We start from the raw sequence: 25,090 nt of genomic DNA on the forward strand, positions 1-25,090 counted from the left end.
TTTAGTAAGCAATAATTAATGTCAAGCTTTATTTAAGAGAGCACAAGACATTCGCCGTAGATAAATGTTTAGCTCATTCAAGGTTTCTAACAAGGATGTATAATTATGCGAAATCAATCAATCCAAAATCAGCCAGCATTCAAATAAGATCTCTGTTAACCCTGAAAACATATTACTATACCTTCGACATAATTTAATGTAAAAATAAACCATAACAATCAAAACAGGTGCCTGTTTATCGAAACAGTCTACGCACAAGGACATTTATCAAGACCATCTTAGGACATGTATTTTTTCTTAAGTGGGTTTATCAAACGTGCCGCAACTTATATTAAGGATTTCTTCTGGGAATTTTACTAAGGTATAGACACCAGTGATGGTTCGTTTTGATTAGGATATTATTGTGAAATGTAAAGTATTGTTTGGACTTGCACTTTGTTATTTGTTCCAGGTTATTTTATTTCAAACTGAAAATTATTTTCGTTTGTTTTACATACTCTCTCAAGATATTTTAAATGCAAATTTTATCGACGTTGAAACAAGGAAAAAAAATCCAACTTAAAGCTTGAAAATAAAATGTTTTTGAGTGGATTTTATAAGAGTTTTACCAAGGAGGTGTTAAAACTGCTTGATATTACATACAATTTTTTGCAAAAACCATACTACACTTACAATCGCTCATTGATAGGGCGGAACGAAAACGATATTTATATGATTGTAAAATAAATAAATTGAAAATGCATCAATTACAGTGACTGAAGTTAAACATATTATTAATAATTCCATGAAGAGTGCGTGGTGCCTATAGACTTAATTACCCTAATCAACATCTGTGTAGTGTTGATAATCGGTACGATCAGGTTACTTAGGTCAGGAAAATTTTGAAGGGAGCCGATATAATCATTAGACAACACACTGATAGGCATTAAGTTTTCTCCGTTCTGCCAGCTTTCATTAAAGGAATTGTTTTTTGGCGGTAAACCACTTATTCTTCCAAAGCAATAATGTTAACATTAATTATAAGTGTTTTAATTGGAATATTGAACGGTGTTTTTGGTGAGTATGTTAATTAGATTTTGTGCATGCAGTTGTTTCTTTGCTTGTAAAATGTTTTCATCATAAAGAAGACGAAAGGATAAAAAATGAAGAAACATACTGAATCGATCAAATACGTTAAAACATGATTGTATGTAGGCTTTCATACTTTTTGTTTTAACATAAACAAAATGGAAATGAATGTGTGCAGTTAATAGGGTCGTATAGAAAAAAAATGAAAGTTTTCAGAGAGTTTTTGATATCGATTCATCAATGCATGTATTTTTAAAAGAGAACTTCTGCAAAAAGCCTGCAAGGTTGGATACAAATGTTTCAAGAAAAAAATATATATGCAGCATTAAAAAGTAAAATATGTCCATGATGTCGTTCAAGGAGGAATTGTTATATTAGAAAACAAATGCTTTTATGATGTTAGATTATTCACAAATTTGCAGGTACAAATGTATAACATTTGCAAGCAACGATAACATTTTCAATGGCTTTTGATTTATAAAAAATGTTACAAGTTGTTTATCAGATGCAGAACCACAACATGAAATTGTACTGAAAATGGTTCCCACAGTTTTTTCACGACTTGTTATTTCTCATTATGACTTTGCACTTTACATTTACTACGCTAATATGGCGGGGTATCAAGTAGTATTTCTATTATTAGAGACAGGTACTAATTACTAACAAGATGTCATTTTTGTTTATAATGATGTAATATAATGGGTATGTCTGCCTAATTGTCAGAATCATTGCCAGGTATGTTTCACAATCATGTTTAGCCATGCCGGTTGATAGCTCTTCAGAAGGGCGTCAAGTATTCTTACAAGTGTTATAACTTTGATCACTTTAAGATCTCCAGAAACAAATCTGTTTTCAAGTGAAAATAAAGTTAGATACCAACTTAGATTTGAAAATTAAAAACCTACTTATATTTGAACAAGGATGTGCATGCAGGCATCATATGTCACCGGTGCATATGCAAATTAATTCGCTGACATATTGCTTTTTGAACTTTTTTAGAAGTCGTGTAACTTATCTTTAAGAATTACACATGTATGTTCTTCCGAAAGTAAAATCTGAATTACTATTGCTGGTTCAACCATCAGAAGGAATTGAAAAAATATGGCCGTGTTTTTACTCAAGAGACTGAGTAACCTCTATGGGAACGAAAAAGAAAGGAATCTCAAAATCCAGAAAAATAAAAGCATTTAAATTTGATAATCTAGTTCCTGTCATCCCTTAAATTTTGTCCATGTGTACAGGATGTTTGTTTGTTGCGTAAATACGGTCATATCAGTCAAAAGGTTGTAATGAAACTTTAATATAGCTCTTAATGTTTATAGATTCATATATACACATCTTTAAGAATTCAGAATCCGTTATGCTTTTTCATACGTGAAATTAAATTAGTTCCATATCATTTATCGCAGACAATCTATAGGGCACGAGACTTTCTGACACGTGCGATAATTAATTGTTTTGATCTGTGTTGTCTCTTCAGTATGATTTCTGATTGGCCCAGTTGGTTACGTGATTATCAAATTGTACACTATTTTATCTTATCATAATTATCCCGGATAGTAAATTCATTAAAAGTTTGATGAATTATTCTTAAGAAGCCAGTTGTCACCGCTAAGTTGCTCATCAACATGATCAAGATAAGTAAACTAGAATCAAAAATAAAACAGATGCTAAATAGCACGTGAGATAAATTGTTATCTATGTCCGGTTTCCGCATTCGGAGTGGTTTTAAAATTACAATAAACATGATAAACTTTGACTTTGTTACCACAACACCCCTCCCTTCGTTCACTTAAAGCTTTAAGCTGTCTGGTACACAATAATATGGATTAAACATTTTTAAATTTGTCAAATTGTCATAATTATGCAGAAATTTTATTATACCTGGTAGAATCTGATGAACCGACGACCAATATAAGAACACAAAATAGTTGTGAAAAGTAAAATCACAAAAATACTGAACTCCGAGGAAAATTCAAAACGGAAAGTCTCTAATCAAATGGGAATATCGAAAGCTCAAACACATCAAACGAATGAATATCAACTGTCATATTCCTGACTTTGTACAGGTATTTTTTTATGTAGAAAATGATAGTTTGAACCTGGTTTTATAGCTAGCTAAACCTCTCACTTACGTTAAGGACATAATTTCAATCGTCATGAAAAAGTTTTAAGAATAAAATTGAAGCAATTTGTGGGGAACACTACTGATAGGTCTTCAAATTATTCGATAACATAAACAGACATATGAAAGAAAGGAATTATAACAAAAATACCACACACTAAACTTGTTTTTTTTAGACTTATTTCTATTCGCACATGTAGATCTAGTGCTTTCACGTTACAAGTTTTAAAATGCGAGGAAAAGTTGATGAAAAATAAGTCATTAATATAGCATTAAGGAGGTGTCGTTTGATGCTAATGGAACAAACATCTATCAGAGTATGTGGTTTGGAAGTTGGCAACTATCATAGGTCACTATCTGTATTTAAAATCCTAGTGTTTCATTAAAAGAACATAACCTTATAAAATTAAATCACACGAGTGATGAGTTCCTATAACTATTTTTCATTTTCAATTGAATATTTTATTTAACTTAATCTTATCTCGCAATAACAGCTACTTATTATACAACATTAAATTCAGTGTAATATATATCCATGTATATATAGAATAGAAAGCCATTATATATATAATAAATAAGAGACTGTAACATTTAAACATGTAAGAAATTCGCCTATTTTAAGTGCATTATTTACAGTACAAAACATTTCAACGTCATTTTTAGATAAGATATCAGGCTTTTGCACAGAAAATAAAATCATGTTAATATCTGTAAATTAAACACTACTTTATAAAATAGAGAATCAGTGGAAATGGGGAATGTGTCAAAGAGACAACAATCCGACCAAAGAGCTGATAACAACTAAATGGGTCTACGAAACAGTGATAAAATCTCACAACCAGAGGCGGGCTTCAGCTGGCCCCCAAATAAAAATGTTTACTAGTTCAGAGAAAATGGACGTCATACTTAACTCCAACACAATAAATACATGACAAAGATGAACCAAAAATAAAACATACAAGACTAATAAGGCCAAATGTTCCAGACATGGGACAGAAATGCGGAGGGGTTAAATATGTTTTTTGAGGGTTAAACTGCATGTTTATCATCAAACGACATTACATAACTATTGAAATATTTAACTGCATCAATACTTTTTTTTGGACACGATAAAATAAGTTGTGCTTCATCTTCTAAAATATTTTATAATTATCATAGACTCGCTCCTGTAAAGGTATCTTATTTCAAACCCCCTTTGTTGCAATGCTAAATGATGCAACTGTACATCGAATTTATAAAAAAAACCACTCCTTTGTATAAATTGCATTGGAATATGCTTCAGTTTCAAAACTGTTTATAAACAAATAACTTCGTTTCCAATTTATTATTGTTTTGCGAAGGATAGGAAAACAACTTGTTGGTCGGACAACCTTCATCCTTATAAAAATGAGATTTAGTATGGTTGCCAACGAGACAACTTTCAACGGAAGGATGATGTCTTCAGAAAATGTAAAGAAGGGGCTTTTTTTATGAACGTTAAGCTATTGGAAAAATAAGACTTATATTACCATAAGATCCTATACTGTACAGCAAACATTCTAAGTTCGTTAAATGATACTTGAGCAGTATTTAGTTACGGAAAAGGAGTATAATTACACATAATCAGAAGATAATTAGTCATAAAACAGACTATGTACATCATATTTAATGATGAAATGATTGCTTCATTAAACCAAATCACTGTATAGAGTAAACAATTTTTGTTGTTGTTCATTGTGAAAATAATTTTATAAAACTGTAACGTCAGTAAAAACTGAGAGTTAGGTCAGTTGTTAAAATTCGTAACGTTTGAAATCTAAATGTTTTCAATTTTTCCGAATGGTAATTACGCGCTCTCTCTCTCTCTCCAACGCCTATGATCGTCACACGACATTTGCTAACGTCATACAAATATGAATTTAAATTGTTTCTATCTTTGAAAAAAACATTTTTCGATTAGTCACACTTAAAAGAAAATATAAATATCTGTTTCATCATATTGCAATTTTTCAATGGTTCCTTTGTATGTATAACGACATCTGGTAGATATTTGGCAGGTCATTAGGTTGGCTTCACAGTGTTGCACATTTAATCTCCCGTGGTGACACAAAACTTATGCGGTTGAAACGGTATTAATGAAAATGAGGCATGGACGGAAGACTTGGTTCCTGTAGTGTGCCAAGATTAAAATGATCCACAGAAAATTTATGAATAATTACAGCGCCCCCTTACGATCATTGTCCTCCAGAGAAGGTTATCGTAGTGATCGTAATATAACGACTGGATTATTCGGGTTACAGAAAATATGGGTTTGGATTTTGTATGAGTAACAATACTCAAGAGCTTGAATTGTGAAATAAATTGTATGATAATATTTACTTTGCATTTATTTACGAAATGGGAAATCTATAGAATGATGAAAAAGCCGTTATACATATACTTGATTACAATGGCTGGTTATGCCTAATTCGTCATGCAATGTAATGGTAATTGCAACAGGAAAAGAAAACACAGTACGACAATGTTTATTTATAAGGCTAACAAGTTTAGAAATTGTACTTTTATTATAAAAAAAGAAGTTGTGGTATGATTGCCAAGGAGACAACTCTCCACAATAGACCAAAATGACACAGAAATTAACAACTACAGGTCACCATACGACCTTCAACAATGAGCAAAGCCCATACCGCATAGTCAGCTATGCATCTTCCTTACAGCCGAATCATCTTATTAGTGACTTCCATAATCATATACTTTTGTTATTCAATCTTGCGTCTGGTATTATACAACAGCAGTTCGATAATTTATAAATTTGTAGAATCACTTAAATGTTCTGTCTGTTTTCTACATTGAAATTTTGTACAGATAAGTTCTGGGTATCGCATTATATATATATATATATATATATATATTCTACGTGTACTGTTCAACAATTAGTTGTATATAAATCATTGCGAAGAACATGCAATATAAGAACACAGGACGACATGATGTCATGGAATATAATTTCCTTTAAAATAATAGTTCCTCCATTATAAACAAAAGTTTCTTAGCATATCATTTCCACTGGTAGAAATATGTTTGAACAGAAACAGATATTATGCATTGTTAAATCAACGTTTCCAGAGGAACTTCAGTTTTAAGAAATACATAAATACGTTGACAGTGATATCGACAGGTCAAATGACTTCTTGACTTTTAGCAAATTGCGATGTAAAGTTATTATTATTGTTTGTTTATGAAGACTATTTTGGTCACTTTAATTGTTTTCAATAAGTCTTTTCGTTCTATTGCTTTGTTCGTATGTTTTTAAAAACCATGCAGAGACATGACATCTAAAAACATTATGAGTACTTCCCATAATGTTTCCTATCCGTATTAGTTGTCATTTTGGCATTGTAAAAAGACGGCATGATAGCCGATTAGAAAATAGTTTTACTATCCACGGGAGTCCAAATGACATAGATGTAAGCACCTGTACTGTGCGTTATACAATGAGCCTATACATACTGTATAGTCACCTATAAAACACCCAGAAATGCGAAACAATTCAAACGCGAAAACAACGTAAGGATATATGACAAATAAATAATAAAAAAACAGGTATTATAGACAGGCTTCTGACTACGGACAGGCGCACTAAGAATGTGGCGTTATTCAACATAATTGTGGGCGCTTCTTATGCTCCCTTTAACCTAGAACAGTGATGCAACAGCACAACATCAGAATTAACTCTAAAAAATCAGTTGGATATGACTTAATTCAACAAATTGGTAGGAAACATACAAAAAAAAAATAAGAAAAAGACAGAATTCCCGCAGTTTACGAAATCTAGCTCAAAACCAATTACAACTAATACATAAGTCATGCTCTTCCAGACTGAAGAATGCTGGTTAAATAAACTGAATTTGGCAAATACAATACAAGTCATGATAATTGGGTCGATATCAAATGTTTTAGTTAAGGGTACAATTCCAAAACAAATAATTTCTAGAGAAGTTTGAAATGTTCGGTAGATGCTGAAGCTTAAACCAATAATCCCCTGTCTTTGTCTGCAAAATAGAACCCACTATACAGACAACATAGTCAGTTATTCTTGGTTACAAAAATAATCAGAACTAAATCTTGTTTATCATTGAAGTTACCCTTGTATAATCCTTCTTCCTGAGTTTTATAGGGTTATCTATCTATGAGCTGATTAACCGACGTGTGCATCATTCATCTATTTCACTTTTTGCATATAATTATCGTTGATATTCATGTAATCCAAAGACATTAAAATAAACATTTACAAGAACTACAAGAACAGACGCAAAAAAACTTGAAATTAGGCCAATTTAGTAGTTTATAAAAAACAAATCTTTAAGTATTTCAAAATAAAATCGTAATCTTTGTAAATTCATACTCTGTAGTGTAAACTACAAGAAGTTTTGCATGTGTTTATTTATTATATTGTTAAGTTGCTGGCTTTTTGACATCTGAAATGATGTTTGTAACATGTAACGAATGTAATTTGCGACATATATATCTATGGATATAGATTGTAGAATCGAAACTTCACAAAATGTTCCAGTTTGCACATGGTTTGAAATAAAGTATAAGGAGATACGCATTTGTTTAAATACACGTTTAACTATAATTGATTGTAAACTTAGCTTTTTGAAAATAGGAATTTTGACAAATATCTAAGCTTAAAAAATACCTACAAAAAAGACTAAAAAAACAATCCAATATGTCTTTAAAAACAACTGGGCATGTCGAAAGAACCATCATGGTTCAACAAACCACAAGCACGTAGGGAATAGTTCTTTTGCAATGGTATGCGTTTACTAAATTGTCCACAGATGAAATCCTCCCAAGTGTTCTATGTTGATTTAGAACCGGTGAGATAAGGTACCGCCAACCATTAGATACAGTTACATAAGAATCATCAATCTTGCTCTGTGGCAGACAAAATGTAAACTACTTGTAACATATGTTTATGATATTATAAACCATTCGTCATAACAGAGAAAAGAAATCTCAAACAACGCCTAATATTTGTCACTGTTCTTAACGTTTATATAATAATATGCCACTTGTTTGGTAAATAAATCAGAGAATATGGTTATGGTAGATTATTTTGACTTTTCGTTCTTTGAAGATGAGATTTATTATTTAGAACAACTGGTTATCAGAAATAATCATCAGTCATATTTAGTGTCAACCTATTAAGTCTTTGACATGTAGTTGTAAGGAATATTCCAAACATCAAATATATACCACTACTACTACTACGCCAAAAAAAGAAAATGATAATAAATTAATAAGCTACTGCGTGTTTTTTTACATTGGCTAGGAGTATAGGGGAGGATTGAGATCTCACAAAGCATGCTTTTAACCCTCGCCGCATTTTTGTGCGATTCTCAAGTCGGGTGCGGGTTTTTTTCTTGCTGTGTTAAAGATCCATTGGTGGCTTTCGGCTTAATTCTGCTCTTTGGTCGGGGTGTTGTCTCTGACACCTTCTCCATTTCTATTCTCAATTGTAATGATAATATTAAACAATACTTATTATCACTTAAAAAAGACCAGAGAAAAAAAAAACACACCAAACCACGTTTAAAAAAACTTTTTATTTTCACAGTTGCCACTTGGATTTTTTTTGGTCATGGTTTTTTTTCCTTCAGCAATGTTTAGAGTTTGTTATTTAATAGATAGAAGATAAACACATTAAAAAGCAGTTTAACCTTTTACCACATTCTCTGAAGTATAATTTTTCAACTATCTCTAATTCGCACGTGTAGACAGAAATAGACCCATATCATGTTAAATGAATTTTGACCAGATTAGATAAATATTCTCATTAACAGGTGTAATGATTCCATTCATGCTAATGAGTTTTTACACTTTCATTTTTACATTCGTCAACATTACTGTCCATGTCAAATGAAAAGTCACTACTATACAGAATTGAAATGGTCGTTTCTGTACGCATGCTAATATTAATTGAACCAGTTATTTCGCAAGCATATAACGTAACCTATAAGATTAATATACATATGGTCATCATTTTAAAGAAAATAAAAACTTAATTCCGAAATATTATACGCTTTACCTCTGACGATTAAAGGGTGTCACATATATAACTTGTCATGTTACGTACATGATTTTATATTTCTGTAAGACATGTCACAGCAATTATACGGTCGTTTCATCTCGCTGTAATTAGGTTTTCTCAATCTTTTTTTTCCTGTGCAATGTCTTGGTTTTTTCCTTTGTCTATATGTTATTTTTCGTTTGGTAATTGTGTTGTCTATTTTTCTTCGGTTATATAATTTTTAAATGCCCACTTAGAAATTTCCCCCCGTTTTAGCTAGTCGTTTTTTTCCTTTCTATTCATGCATGGTACTGCACTCATATTCGTTCAAGCCTTGTTTTTATACATTTTATAACAGTACTTTATCAGCCAGAATCAAAACTTTCTCACAAAAAGTATGATATCATATAATGTCATGTCGGAGATTGTTATATCTGACTGTAGAGTATAAATTTTCTCATTGTTGAAGGCCAGACGATGACCTACAATCATTTTCATCTTCGCTATTAGAACTCTGATGGCTAGAGACGAACAACTCTCCTCTTTTTATAATAATAACTTAACACAAATGTTTCATCACATCAAATAGTAAAGAAGAGAACAACAACGGTTCAAAACATAAGTATGTCTGTATACTTGTCAGCTAAGGATACAAACATCGTGTTTTCTCACTTATTTTTACTTGTATTGTCATTATTTCTCAGGAAATATACATAACAGAAACAGCAAAACAATTATATTATATATCTGTGTAATTGTTTTAACATAATACTGTTTCTGTTAACAACAAACTTGGCAAGTATAAGAGGTCCTTGAGGTTCTTGTAAAACCCTTTTAAAACAATCTATGTTGACTAATAAGATATTTGATTTAGTTGTAATATCTTGATTGATGTTAATTCACTCCTAATGTTCTTATTAATCTTGATGTAACATCCCTTAATTACATATTTTACGTTTGTTGACGTTTATATACACCTCGCCAAAAGTTAAGCAACACCTAAATGTTTTTGCTTCTATTAATAGTTTTAAAATTAAATTTGATACTGCTTTGTTTTCATATATTTCGTTGTTCTAATGTTAATCGACAGGTAAGAATTCAGGTATAAATTCTATTCCTAGGTACCTTAAAAAACAGATTTTCTATAGCTACATACAAGTGTTTTCCTTGCAAGTTTAGTGCAAAGAAATGTAATTGTTAACCGCAGACTTAATTGTGCAAATTTACGTGCTTTTAGACCAGGCAATAGACCATTGTTGACTCGTTGGCATCGTCAGACTCGACACCAGTGGTCAAGTGATCACCGAAATTGGACTTTGAGACAGTGGTGTCTGGTCCATTGATCTGACGGGAGCAGATTCCTCATACATCATATTGATGAGCGCTTGCGAGTATGGCGCCCTCGGAATGTAGAATACATGAAACTGCACAACAGCGTTTGGTGGTGGGGTTTGGCAGTTTGGAGATGCTTCTCATTCGACTTCAAACTGAATGTTTATGTTCTGGATGGGACTAAGACGAGTCAAAAATATCACGATAACATCATACCGGATATCTTTGTGCCTCATTTTGACAATCACAATCTTACAACTATACCAATATTCATTGAAGATAATGCTAGGTCACACAGAGCACGCATTTTTTCAGATTAATTACGTCAGGAGGCAATTGACATTATTCCTTGGCCATCCATATCATCGGATATGCATCCTATTGATCATGTCAAGGATGATATTGGTCGAAAATTTAACAACAGGGTTCCAGCTAGTAAGAATTAACAGGAATTACGAGCAGCCTTGATTGAAGACTGACAAAGAATTTCTTTTCGAACAGTACGACGTTAGGTCCATGCATGAGACGACGGGTGGATGAACTTTTCCGGAAGCGTGGAGGATACAGTCGCTACAGATCCAAATCGTACTTAAATGTATTCACAAATTGTCGCTCTCGAGTTTTAAAAAGAATTTTGTGTATAGTGCAGAGCAAATGTTTCAAAAACTTCAGTATAAGTTGAAACTTTATCTTGTATTTGATTTTCCCATTTTACAACCATTTACCCTAAATGAAATAGTCAAAAATTCAATCATGAAAACAGTCCAAACTTTCACTTTTCAATTAACATTCTATATGTGATCTTATAAAAACACAAATTCAGTTCATTGTATCGATATTTCGATTAGTTATGAATTCAGTAAAAAACGATTCTGGAAAATTATCAGGTGTTGCTTAACTTTTGGCGAGGTGTATATATAAAACCTGAAATATCGCCAAAATATTCAACAACTTGTGTGATTACCAAGACCGCAATTTGGAAAAAAAACAAACTGAGTGGACGGTCTCTATTATCATAATATTATGTAAATCTTAGGCAAGCATGACTGAGTGGACGGGATATAATATCATAATGTTATGAAGATATTAGGTGGGCACGACTGAATGGATTGACTATAACTTTAGGTAATTGGTATTAAAAACATAACTTTGATCAAAAACAATATTCTGGAAGTTATATTAAAACATTACTTGGGTTGTAGGGCTACATCTTATGATTATATTTCAAATGCTAATGCAAATGTTTGCCAAACTTCCAAGTTCGCCGCTGTCGAGACAAAATTCAAAGAATTAAACATGGAAAACTTTAACAAATTATTCGAGTAAAACCATCAATTGTTTGATGTATCAGATACAGCTGTACAGTGTATACTGATGTGAACCACTAAGGCTATCAGCAAGAGCATCAACTTTACAGTTAAGTTATATATGACACCTTCATTTATGATTTATTGTACCGGATTCGGTATTATGCATCTTATCATATCCAATCCTACAAACCTAAATTTATCTGCTATCACCTCAAAACTGATCAACAGGAACATTCGGTGTTATGTTTATCTTAAAACATCTCAATCTACAACCATAAAATATCTAGTGACACCCACTAGTTACCAACACTGTACCTTAATAAAAATAAGGATTACCAATGAGACAACTATACACCAAAGATACTAAGCTTCGCGTATTGTTTCAACATTAAAAAAAAACCTACTCGATTGTTCTTGTACATTTTGTATCATTGTTTACAGATTTACAGGTCACGTAATTATTAAACATGACACTGTATATCCAGCATTTCCTTGTTAGCTGTGAAATAAGGAAACATTGTTAAAAGTCGTTCCATAGTTATTCAAATCTAACATTTAGCATAAATCATAGAAATTATAGCACACAATTGGGTTAATGCCTCATTGGTGTATCGGATACTTATTGTTGGTCTATTGTAGTGTGTTAGATTGAAGCTCTCGTGCATTTAATTAAGACTCAATCGATTCACTTCTAAGCCCCCATCATGAGGACGAACATAACAAATTAAAGAACACTATTTCATTTGGTTATTGTTGTCGTTTAACTGCTGCTTCGATTACATGTGTTCATCTTTGTAAAAAGCAATCTGTCATTAAACATGTGTTGTGCATTTTGCAAATATTAATAAATGATGAATGTTTACATCGGACGTAGTTCCTAGTGAGATAATGCACCCTGAAGATATCTGTCTGATAAGATACACTGTTATTATGCAACGTGTTATCAGTTTCAATTTAAAGTGTGCACGGCTATTGGAATTTATGTTCAGATGCTGGTTGTTTTCACTGACACGTTCAAGGTTAAATCATATGGAACACATTTCAATATTTTTTTTGTCGAGGTCGTTAAAATTATTCTGTAGACATTACAGGCCGAATCTAAATGGCCGATAATATTCTTCTATTTTTTTCAACTCAACCGGACAAAAAATTAATGCGAAACAGGAAGTTCTGCAATACTCGGTTTCAGGAAGCATGTCAAACAAGTACGCACATGACCATTTGATAGTCGGTAAGAAACTTAAGAACTTCGTGTGAATTAGAAAATGTACGTCATCAAGATAACAACCTTTACATAAGAATTATATAAAGAGAAGTGATAGTGTACCGAAGAAATTAGTTTGTGTCACGTTTTAACCTTTTTTTAGTTCTCCACACTCCAATAAGTAGAATAAAAAAGTCACACTTGCATTCAAAAACAAGTTTAGACATATACCATGAACTTATATAATACTAGTGTAGGAATAACCCGACCATAGAGCAGACAACAGTTGAAGGCCACCAATGGGTCTTCAATGTAGCGAGAAATTCCCGCACCCGTAGGCGTCCTTCAGCTGGCCCCTTAAAAATATGTAAACTAGTACAGTGATAATGGACGTCATCCTAAACTCCGAATTATACACAAGAAACTAAAATTAAAGACTAACAAAGGCCAGAGGCTCCGGACTTGGGACAGGCGCAAACATGTTTATGAACTCCCCCTACACCTCTAGCCAATGTAGAAAAGTAAACGCATAACAATATGCACATTTAAATTCAGTTCAAGAGAAGTCCGAGTCCGATATCAGAAGATGTAACAAAAGAAAATAAATAAAATGACAATAATACATAAATAACAACAGACTGCTAGCAGTTAACTGACATGCCAGCTCCAGACCTCAATTAAACTGATTGAAAGATTATGTCTTCATCATATGAATATCAGGCACAATCCCTCCCGTTAGGGGTTTAATATCATACTATCATAAAATATGTATAAATACACTACCTAAATGGCTATAGGACACAATGTAGTTGATATTTGTCTTACATATTTGGCCTCCGAGCCCTAATGATATATTATATATATCATATACATAGGGTGGTCTACGAGTTATATTGATGTTTGTCCAATAGGTTTGGACTCCGAATTCTAATGATATTTGTCTATATGTTTGTAATGGTATTTGTCCTGTTTGTTTAGTCTCCTTTTTCTAATGATATTTGCCCATAGATAGATTTGGTCTCCAAGTTTAATTGATATATGTCCTATAGGTTTTGTCTCCGAGGTCTAATGATATTTGTCTTACATATTTGGTCTCCGAGTTCTAATGATATATGTCATATAGGGTGGTCTACGAGTTCTATTGATATTTGTTCAATAGGTTTGGACTCCGATTTCTAATGATATTTGTCCTATTTGTTTAGTCTCCGATTTTTAATGGTATTTGTCCTGTTTGTTTAGTCTCCGATTTCTAATGATATTTGTCCTATTTGTTTAGTCTCCGATTTCTAATGATATTTGTCCCCAGATAGATTTGGCCTTCAAGTTTTAATGATATATGTCCTATAGGTTTTGTCTCCGAGGTCCAATGATATTTGTTTTATAGATTTGGTCTCCGATCGAGATCTAATAATATTTATCCTATAGATTTGGTCTCCGATCGAGATCTAATGATATGTGGCCTATAGGTTCGGTCTCCTAGATCTAATGATATTTGTCCCATAGCTTCGGTCTCCTAGATCTAATGATATTTGTCCTATATAGGTTCGGTCTCCGTATTCTTATGATTTTTGTCCTGTAAGTTTAGTCTCCGAGTTCTAACAATATTTGACCTACAGGTCTGGTCTTCGGGTTATAATTATTCCGATGAATTGTCGCTGTGCTTATCATTCTAACATCTGTCCATCGATTCAGATTCAACATTTCTTCTTTTAATTAGGTATCATTTCAACAAACAAGCGATTATATATAACTCGAGAGTCATCATCCCAGCATATTTAAAGTGAGCTTTTTCGGACATGCTGATGTTTGGCTGTGTTTGTGTACGTCCTCTACTTATGATCTTTATTATCTTCACCTCCCCTCCCCCGCTAGTCATTTGTTATTATTGGTTTTGTTATTTTTCTATTCATCTAATGTGTGTGTTTTTTGGGAATGCTTTTTTTCCAGTGTACTCTTGTGTTACATTATATGTGTATTAATAGAATCCTCTTGAAATCACTATATCAGAAACAAGCAGTAAAACTGTCGCCATAAATAAGATGGTGTATTATTTAATCAGTCGTAGTAATAATATCTACTTTCAAACACTTAAGATTTACAGACATAATTTAAGTCTACCCCCTCCTTGTGCTCTCAATTTTTTCAACTTTTCTTCACGTCCTGAATGTTATAATTTCACTCTAAATATTTTACAATAAAACTCATCAAATGGCCCGTAATACCTTTGAGTTCTCATCTCATCTGATCACATTATATATAATAGATATGTTAAGTTTTCAATTTTGGAATCGGTCAAAGATAAGATGGTATTATACGTTAAACTAAAATGAAGTCTTGAACGATAATATATACCTGCAACCATAGATGTATTACATTTATGCTGCAACGAAAAACCTCTAGCAAATTTTGCTAATTTCTACTAATGATGTATTCAATTTATATATTTGTAAGTTGCAATAAACCTAGTATATTTGGGATCACTTACAAATGATCAGAGCATTATAACGATGAAATATATAGTAATTGACAATGAAATTATCTGGCATGAAGTCAAAAACATGGTTAAAATACAACAGGCTGATGTTTATAAGATGTTCAAATTTGTTATTTGCGTAATCAAAAAGCATGTCTGTTACTTGTGTTCTGCCAGTAGTATTAAAAAGAGAGGAAACATTTGTCAACAGTTTCCCGGCTTGTGTACTCCAGGGTATTTGGGGTTATAACGTTCTGTATTTATAAGATAAATCTGAAACCTGATTTGACTTTGATGGCCTTAAATAGTAATTTTTGTTTTCGAGAGAGGGATTGGCTACGAGTTTGTAATCCTTGATGCCAGTAATGTTTTTTAAACAATTAAAACTGTCGAAATAGCAATATAGAAAGTAAACAAGAAAAGAAATAGACTAATACTTTAGTAATCACACAAGAACAGATGAAAAATAATAGAAAGGTCTGGTGTAATACTGCTGTTTCTAAAGTATGAAGGTTGGAAGGGTCGGACTATATGTTCTCTCATTGTTTATATAAATTAGTTATCTTGATTGTAACATTTAATGACATTTGTACGAGGAGAATTAGTTGAAAAAAAATAATATCAACAGCACAACAAAGGGAATGTCAGAGTGAATCTCCTACTGGACGATATTCTATTAAATGACTTTCATCTATAAAAACATTTGTTTATCAAAAGTAATAAAAATGATTTGGGCATAGCATCTTGGCATGGCATCATCATTTACAGAGAAGCAACGGAATGTTTTCAAGGCAAAGGAATATGAAAGTTGTTATACATTCGTTTGAAGTGTTTGAGCTTTTGATTTTGCCATATAGTTAGCACCTTTCCGTTTTGAATTTTCCTTGGAGTTCATGCATTATACTTTATACCCCCTCTTGTAATTAGTTCTCGTCATTGGTTAAAAACATGCTCTCATTCTTGTCTACACGATTAATTGCAAACGTCATAGACAACGTATTAAATTATAAATTATTACGTTTCGTCTCGAGGGTATCACCAGCCCAGTAGTCAGCACTTCGGTGTTGGCATGAATATCAACTATATGGCCATTTTTATAAATTTACTGTTTACAAAACTTTGAATTTTCGAAAATTAAGGATTTTCTTATCCCAGGAATAGATAACCTTAGCCGTATTTGGCACACTTTTTGTAATTTTGGGTTCTCAATGCTCTGCAACTTTGTACTTGTTTGGCTTTATAACTTTTTTTTTATCTGAGCGTCACTGATGAGTCTTATGTAGACAAAATGCGCGTTTTCGCGTATTAAATTATAATCCTGGAACCTTTGATAACTATATTCAGTATTTGTGTAATTCTATTTTTTTTATCAAGGTATATAAATAAAGGCAACAGTAGTATACCGCTGTTCAAACTCATAAATTCATGGACAAAAAACAAAATCGGGGTAACAAACTAAAACTGAGGGAAACGCATAAATATAAGAGGAGAACAACGACACAACACCACAATGTAACTAATACACACAGAAACGGACCAAGCATCAGACAAAATCCCACGAGAATAACAAATATAACATCAAAACCAAATAGATTAATTTGGGATAGACAAGTATATTATTTGCGTTTATACTACTGAAGAACATTTATTGTTTGTTCTGATATGTTCCTTAGAAATACTTCTGTAACAAACTTTTCAATTTGTGATTGGCTCTCTTGTTCCTGTACTGGTACAGGTATTTTACAAATGATTATATAGTTGTTCAAAATTTCAAGTTGTTTGACACATTGTATTCGACCATTTCAGTTTCAATCATTCACTAAATACATGATGAAATTACCGAATCTTGCACATAATTAAGGCATATATACGTAAATGTATTTTAGATCCCGCTCAGCCGGGAAATCATTACTTCAACAATATTTTTATATATAAAAATACGAATATAAATATATTTTTTTGTTTTTTTCTTCTATTCGTCATACATGTAATGCACTAATGCTATTTAAAACCTCGAAAAAAAAACCCAAAACAACTTTTAAATGATAAGAAAGAGTTAACCTCTGCTTTTAACTGTTTCTGATGCCCATGAAGTAAATCAGCAATCAAAGTGAAGTTGAAAGAATAATAGTTTATGTGTTAACTGGCTATTAAACTTCTCATACGTAATTAGCAACATCTAACAATACACTTGGTTTGCACCACACACAGAACCTTACAAAATATAGTTTATACTGATATCAAATAAAAAACAAGTACTATATATACCAAGGTTCTTACGAGTTAACATGTCTAAACAAACGAATCCGAAGGATGCGTTTGTTTAAATATGTTAATGAGTAAGACACATGATATATAAAATTTGTAACATAAATAAAATGATTGTTGAACTAAATTATTGGAAATTGATCAAGTTATATACACTTTTATCCAATGAAATGGAAGCTCGCGCAAGTCACCTTTGCGCCTAGTGTACATGTATGATAATTTAATAGAGCACTAGAATTTGCAGAAAGTAAAGAAAATGTCGGATTTTCCCGATTTTTTTTTTTTTTTTGGTTTTCAAGGTATCATACAAATTAATCATATTTTACTGGTTGTTCATGTTATTGAAAACTGCATATTTATACATTTAAAGTTTAAACACAATTTTAATGATAAAACACTTAACAGTGGCGGATCCAGGGGGTGTAGATAGTGTACGTCCCCCTATTTGATCTTTCACAAATTTTTGTATCCGATATTTATTCCCTTTTCTATAGTTACCCCCCCCCCCTTTTTTTTTGAATCGAAACTAAATTGAATTTTCGCAAAGGAAATGGAACTACATTGTAGTATTACATTTTATTTTTCTAAGAACTGAGTCTTTTAGTATTTTTTCCAAAATTAAGGAAACTCGTAACAACCCTATATAGTTTGAAAAAGGTTTCTTAAGATGTGGTACAGATGATTTATTGCTTTTTGTTATAAAATGAAAACAAATGTAAATCTTGACCTTTTCCGTTTTTCAGTTTCCTAAATATTTCCGAGGTGGATACCTTTAAAAACAAGGGTGGAGCTTCAGCCATGGAATAACATGAACATGAATATGTTGTACAATAGCTAAGCTCCGCCTTCTTTCCTTTGGATTCTAGTTGAGTTGCATATTTAATTAGCAAAGTATGGTACAACATTAATTTGCATATAATATACCATGGTTTTCCCTCAACACTCTTTTTAAGCAAATTATTTCATTAAAAGAGGGACGAAAGATACCAAAGGGACAGTCAAACTCATAAATCGAAAATAAACTGACAACATCATGGCTAAAAATGAAAAAGACAAACAGACTAACAATAGTACACATGACACAACATAGAAAACTAAAGAATAAACAACACGAACCCCACCAAAAACTAGGGGTGATCTCAGGTGCTCCGGAAGGGTAAGCAGATCCTGCTCCACATGTGGCACCCGTCGTGTTGCTTATGTGATAACAAATCCGGTAAATAGTCCAATTCGGTAGGTCATATTCATGAAAGGGAAGGGGATTGTAGTTACGACATCAAAGGAAAGAATCCAATTTATGTTACAATGAGAAAATGTATCGCAACGTAGCTATATAGCATGGGTTTTTATTTATTTGAGGCTTTAACGTTCATAATTTCGATATCATTGTATCTTAAGAAAACACTGAAACCGTCACAAGCCGTCATATCTGATAGTTACATTATATCTCTATAATTCTGACAGATTTCATATTTATAGTAGTTACATTATAATTCAATGATTTACTTGGTGTTGTGTCAAATATTTCGTTGTCTATGACGTTTGCAATTAATCGTGTAGACAAGAATGAGAGCAAGTTTCTAACCAATGACGAGAACTAGCGTTACAAGAGGGGGTATAACGTATGATGCATAGTAAACATGGTAAAGCTGAAGGACACCTACGGATGCGGGAGTTTCTCGCTACATTGAAGACCCATTGGTGGCCTACGGCTGTTGTCTGCTCTATGATCGGGTTGTTGTCGCTTTGACACATTCCCCATTTCCTTTCTCAATTTTATTCTCAAAATGTAGGTTTTACAAAAACATAAAAATTCAATGATAAAATGATGGTTCAACAATACTAATGCTAAATTCAACACATTGAAAACTAGACATTCAATAAACGATTGTTGATATTATTTCAGTTAACCTATTGATAGAATACACTTACACGGAAAGAAAATAAAGTTACTAGTTTAACCAGGTTTTACGGGTCCCGGCTGTACTTCGCGTGTTTCCTATTTAAATTACCCTTCATGACAGCATCACACTTATCTTGTCTTATGCCCATATGATCTCTATCAGGAAAATGCAAGTTAGTTTTGTGATTTTGTAGTTGGATATTCAAAATAGTTCAGCTTTTTAAAAAAAATTCTTAGATTTTGAAAGGGGAACGTTTTGATAAATGGTATTATCATATTCAATTTCAAATCAAGAAAACCGCAGTCATTAGCTTGACAGAAACCAATAAATCAATCATTCACAGAATATTAACTCCGACAAGACATCTGCTATAATAATCTTTTTTAATTTTTAAATTCTTTTTTAAGGATCTTGATGGGTATGTATGGATCATTAAAAGAAAAAAAATAGTAAAGATACATATGTGAACATTCTTGTTTTGATGTTTCCTTATCATTGTAGAAATAATAAGGTTGTAATCTGACGGAGGGACAAACTGAAGTCATGTTGACTTTTTAGGAGTTATGAAAAAAGTTAAATCACAAAAATACTGAACTCCGGGGAAAACTCAAAACGGAAAGTCCCTAATCAATGGCAAAATCAAAAGCTCAAACACATCAAACGAATGGGTATTAACCGTCATATTCCTGACATGGTACAGGCATTTGCTTATGCAGAAAATGGTGGATTGAACTTGGTTTATGATCCTTAAGTATTTAGTTTATCTGTATACTGATAGTGACTATTAAACTCAACACTTACCATTTTTTGTCTTTTGTTAAGTTTAAAATTTGTAAGAATTATCATATTTTCATTCTGAAACGGCGTAGAACGATAGTTTCTCGCTTATTTACCCACAAATATTATCCAACACATAACAATAAATGAGCAAAGTGAACAGATATAATGTATGACATAATATAACATAATAACATGACGTAGTTTTTTTTACAAATGATTTTTTTGATTAACAAATCTTTTGAATTTCCGGTCGTGGCTTCATGTTCATTGATTACACTTTCACTGCACTCTTCGAGATTTACCATATGTTTTGACTTGCTTGTAGTTTTGAAATATTTCTTTCCCCGAGAGAATTTTTATCTAAAAGGTTTAAAAATATACAGATTGAAATGTATTCGTACATAATAACCCCAGCAATTACAGCTTATATAATAACTTAACAGCACATGTGTCATTTGTTTCTAACAGAGTTACATTAAAACATTTCTTCGAATCAGATAAAGACCACGAAAACAATAAAGTTATAACATTTTCATGATATCAATATTTGTAAAACTGAAAGCTATGTATATTTTTCTTATAGACGTATTATTACTATCAGTGAAATCAGGTCGTTTTTTTATTTATCATAGAAAATTTGTGCACCTGCTTACAAATGAATGTAAAACCCTAACCTTCTCCTCGGGGATACCACGAATCTTATCTCTTTAGGAGTACTATATTGTATAGATGAATTTTTGTTTGCAACTGATATTTAGGTATCCTGGTTAAAATCTTATGAACTGCATTAAAATTGCGCCACACCCATGTTAAAGCATTTTCTAAATGCCAAACTTTTTTAAAAAATATTTATTTTAATTGAAGACGGTATTCACGTCATGACTGTTTGATATCTTGATCAAGCCAACGACGTGAAACAAACATTCTATAGATTAGCAAATTGCATTGACATTCGTTACACGTATGGATATATTTATATGTGTTGATGATACAATTGATAAGAAGTTGTCGACTTATACGTACTGATACAGCCATAGTTTTTTTAGCCAAATGTGTTCGCGATAAAACAGTATAAAAATCAGAATGTAATAATCGACAACAAAACACAACATTTAACTAGAACTATCAGTTTTCAAGAATAAAATAGATGATGTAGTACGAGTGTCAATGAGACAACTCTCCATCAAAGTCACAATTTATACAGGTAAACCATTATAGGTCAAAGTACAGTTTTCAAACGAAGCCTTGGCTCACACCGAACAGTAAGCTATAAAAGGGCCCATAAAGTTACTAGTGTAAAACCATCCAAACTGGAAAACCAACGGTCTATATAAAAAAAAAAAAACAACGAGAAACGAGAAACACTTATGCAACACATCAAAAGATACTTATGAACAACATCACAAACGTTTGTTTTAAGCAGTCAAACCCATAGAATGGACTATTATAATTGAACTTCATTATGAAGCTCTCTGTTGTCACTACATCTTTTCTGTCAATTTCAGATGAATCAATTCTAGGCACAACTCCTCTGCATGACTAGAAACTAATATGTTTATTGTTGTCACTTATATCTTCACTTGTCATGTGCTGCACTTACATTTAAATCAGATAAAATTAGAAAATTAACTACGTTGAAAAATAAGAGATGCTTTATGATTGCCAATGAGACGGCTATACAACAAAGAATACTGTGCACCCTTCTTTCGGGGCACAAATGTTTGCTGATTATTTTACTAAAGAAAACATCTCTCAATATATTTCATGCGTCGGAAGCGCACTGTTCTGAATTAACCTTTATCAGGAACGCCAAAATCCTAAAATTTTAAAGCATTGCAAACGATGTATGAGTACATTGTAACAAGTGGATTATTTTTAATGTTGCATTTGTTTATTTTTAGGTGCGCCATTTTTAAACGACGATTCTTTGACCATTACTTCTATAAAAGGAAAGCAAGTTGTATTACCATGTATCGTCAAAAACTTAGGATTTTCTAGTGTAAGTTAAACTTTGTTCAAGTAAAAACATTGTATGACGATTTTTTAGTGTAATTTTCTAGTGTAAGTAAAACTTATGATTTTCTGCTGTATGCAAAACATAGGATCTTTTAGTTTGCTTATAAACATGATTTTGTTGTAGTGTAACATGTTCTACTATAAGTAACTCTCAGATATTCTGGTTTAAGTAACTCTCAGATATTCTGGTGTAAGTTAAACTCACGATTTTCTAGTTTGAGTATTTATGAGAATTTTCTAGTGTAACATGTTCTGGTATAAGTTAAACGTTCGATTTTCTAGTTTAAGTATATATGAGAATATTCTAGTGTAACATGTTCTAGAGTAAGTATAACAGGAGATTCAAGTATGTGTGGCATTGTTTTTTTTTTTTAAAGTAAAAGCCAGACTTACTTTTTTTACATTTTCTCACAATGAAGCGATACAATGTTTCGGCTTTCTTGAACATAACTAATTTGATATAAAGAAAATAAAAAAAATGTCAACACGACAAACATTTAAGCATTTCAACCACCGAAACAATATTTAACACTTGACAAACTTCAGTATATAAGCCGATTTAGTCAAATCATATATTCGTATCTTTATGGTTATATTCATTTCCAGATTATATGGTTTTCACCGAGCGGTGGTGCTATAGCTAAAGACACCCATCTTTATTCACAAGATGACAGAATCTCTGTACAACATCCCTACAAAACAGACTATAACTTAGTGATAGACAACATCCGGGAATCTGACGCTGGAATATACATATGTATGGTGTTAGGTGGACAATCAGAGAAACATGTCACTTTAAAAATACAATGTAAGTATTATGTCAATATGGCAAAAAAAAAATAAACTATTGCAATTGGTGGTCAGTGATAGAGAACAAAAATCTATTGAAGCTAGTTCTCTATGAAACTATTACATCAACGACATAGTACTTCCATGGATAGTTGATAATTAGCCTTAAGATTTCCAACATGTTTTCTCTGTTTAATATTTGACTTAGCTCAGTCAGGTTAACTTACACATTAATTTTTCCTCGATTTCATGTTTTCGCATGTTTCCTATTGTTTCCAGAATTCGAATTGAGATCTTTGGTCAACTTTTCGCTAGATATTTACACCAAAGAAAGACTGAACAGTCATCTCTTACTCGTGCATTGGAATAAACTGTATTTTTATTTTGCAAAACAAATTTAGCACCCCCAACGCTGGACGTACAAAGATCTACACCAAACCTTAAAATAGTAATGGAAGGGGATACGTTATCATTAAAATGTGCAGCTACAGGCAAACCGGAACCTGTAATCAGCTGGTACAGAACCGTAGAAACAGATTCACCCGAGCAGACAAAAGAAGGTAGGAAGAGATCCGTTATCTATGGTATGCAGGATGAGACAAAATCCTATTAAACTAGCCATCGAAATATCCTGGTGTTTTTCGAAAGTTACAGCTAACTTTAAGTATATGTGACCACAATTCAAGTGGTGTCATTACATTAGCTGGGACCTTATTTGAACTGATAATGATATCAGACTAAGATCCTTCAAGTAAAAATCATAAACTATTTATTTTCTTTTTATTTTACGTTTTTCTTGTGTTTTTTTTTACATGGCGTTGTCAGTGCGTCATCGACTTATGAGTTATATCCCTTTGGTAACGTCCGGCTTACATTAACAATTTTAAATTTCAAGCGAATTTTATTTCCATTCTATTAAATGAGGCGTTAAGGATAAAAGACAACCATTGAGATGTATCTACATTTTACTATTTAAACGCAACTTAATCCAAACAAATTGTTTTCTTTATAGTATTTAAAAAAAAGGATTCTGAAAAAAACCTGATATTTATAAAAGAAGATATGAAAGTGCAAACTTACTTATCTTTATTTAGAATCTAATTTGTTTATGTTTTCAAAACATAACCAGAAAAAGAACACATAAACATGATAAAACTCAACGTTCTAAAAATATACTCACTTTGCTTTGATTGTTAAGTTCTTGGATTGATTGTAAAATTCTTGAATTGATTGTAAAATTCTTATCTTTACGGCTATTCTATGTAGTATACAATGTGATTAAGATATCAAATGCATTTAAAATTATCTTTTGTTTAGTAATGATTGAATAAAGAAATTTTAAAGGTCAGAAAATAAAACGAAACATTTGATATTACTTACTTTTCTAAAAACCATAAAGTTTATATATTTTTTGCATTAATGTAATTGTTCGGACAGGTATGATGATTTAATCGAGTAAATCTCATCGGAAAAAATTGACAGTGATAATAGAAACTTTGGCACGATAAGACTTTATCTTCCAATGAAGAAAAAAATTATTCTGATATATATTATACATACAAGAGGCTTACTGTAATAACTTTATTATCTCTTGTAACGGCATTTAATTTAAGTGATAGGTATCTTAATTCTGTTGACTTTGGTACAATTTCTCACGAAGACAATCTCCAAATGAAGATATCCATAAAATGGATTGTTTCTAACAAAGAAGCTTTAAATTAAACGTTCTTGCGGTTTATTAATATAAAAGTAAAGAGATGTGTTAT

General features: G+C 32.0%; 1 protein-coding gene across 3 annotated transcripts in view; it reads left to right on the forward strand.

Moving 5' to 3' along the window:
• Positions 1-711: 711 nt before the first annotated feature.
• Positions 712-25,090, forward strand: part of LOC139520956 (contactin-5-like) — a 42,803-nt gene continuing 18,424 nt past the window's right edge. For 2 of the 3 annotated variants that reach the window (XM_071314063.1, XM_071314064.1), the window contains exons 1-4: positions 712-1,056; positions 22,421-22,518; positions 23,142-23,343; positions 23,726-23,884. In XM_071314063.1, coding sequence (XP_071170164.1) covers positions 1,005-1,056; positions 22,421-22,518; positions 23,142-23,343; positions 23,726-23,884 — 511 coding nt within the window. In that variant the 5' untranslated portion in view covers positions 712-1,004. The remainder of the gene's footprint in view (positions 1,057-22,420; positions 22,519-23,141; positions 23,344-23,725; positions 23,885-25,090) is intronic. The other variant, XM_071314065.1, reaches the window with a different exon arrangement.

The sequence above is a fragment of the Mytilus edulis genome, chromosome 4 (genome assembly GCF_963676685.1).
Source record: "Mytilus edulis chromosome 4, xbMytEdul2.2, whole genome shotgun sequence".
NCBI lineage: Eukaryota > Metazoa > Mollusca > Bivalvia > Mytilida > Mytilidae > Mytilus > Mytilus edulis.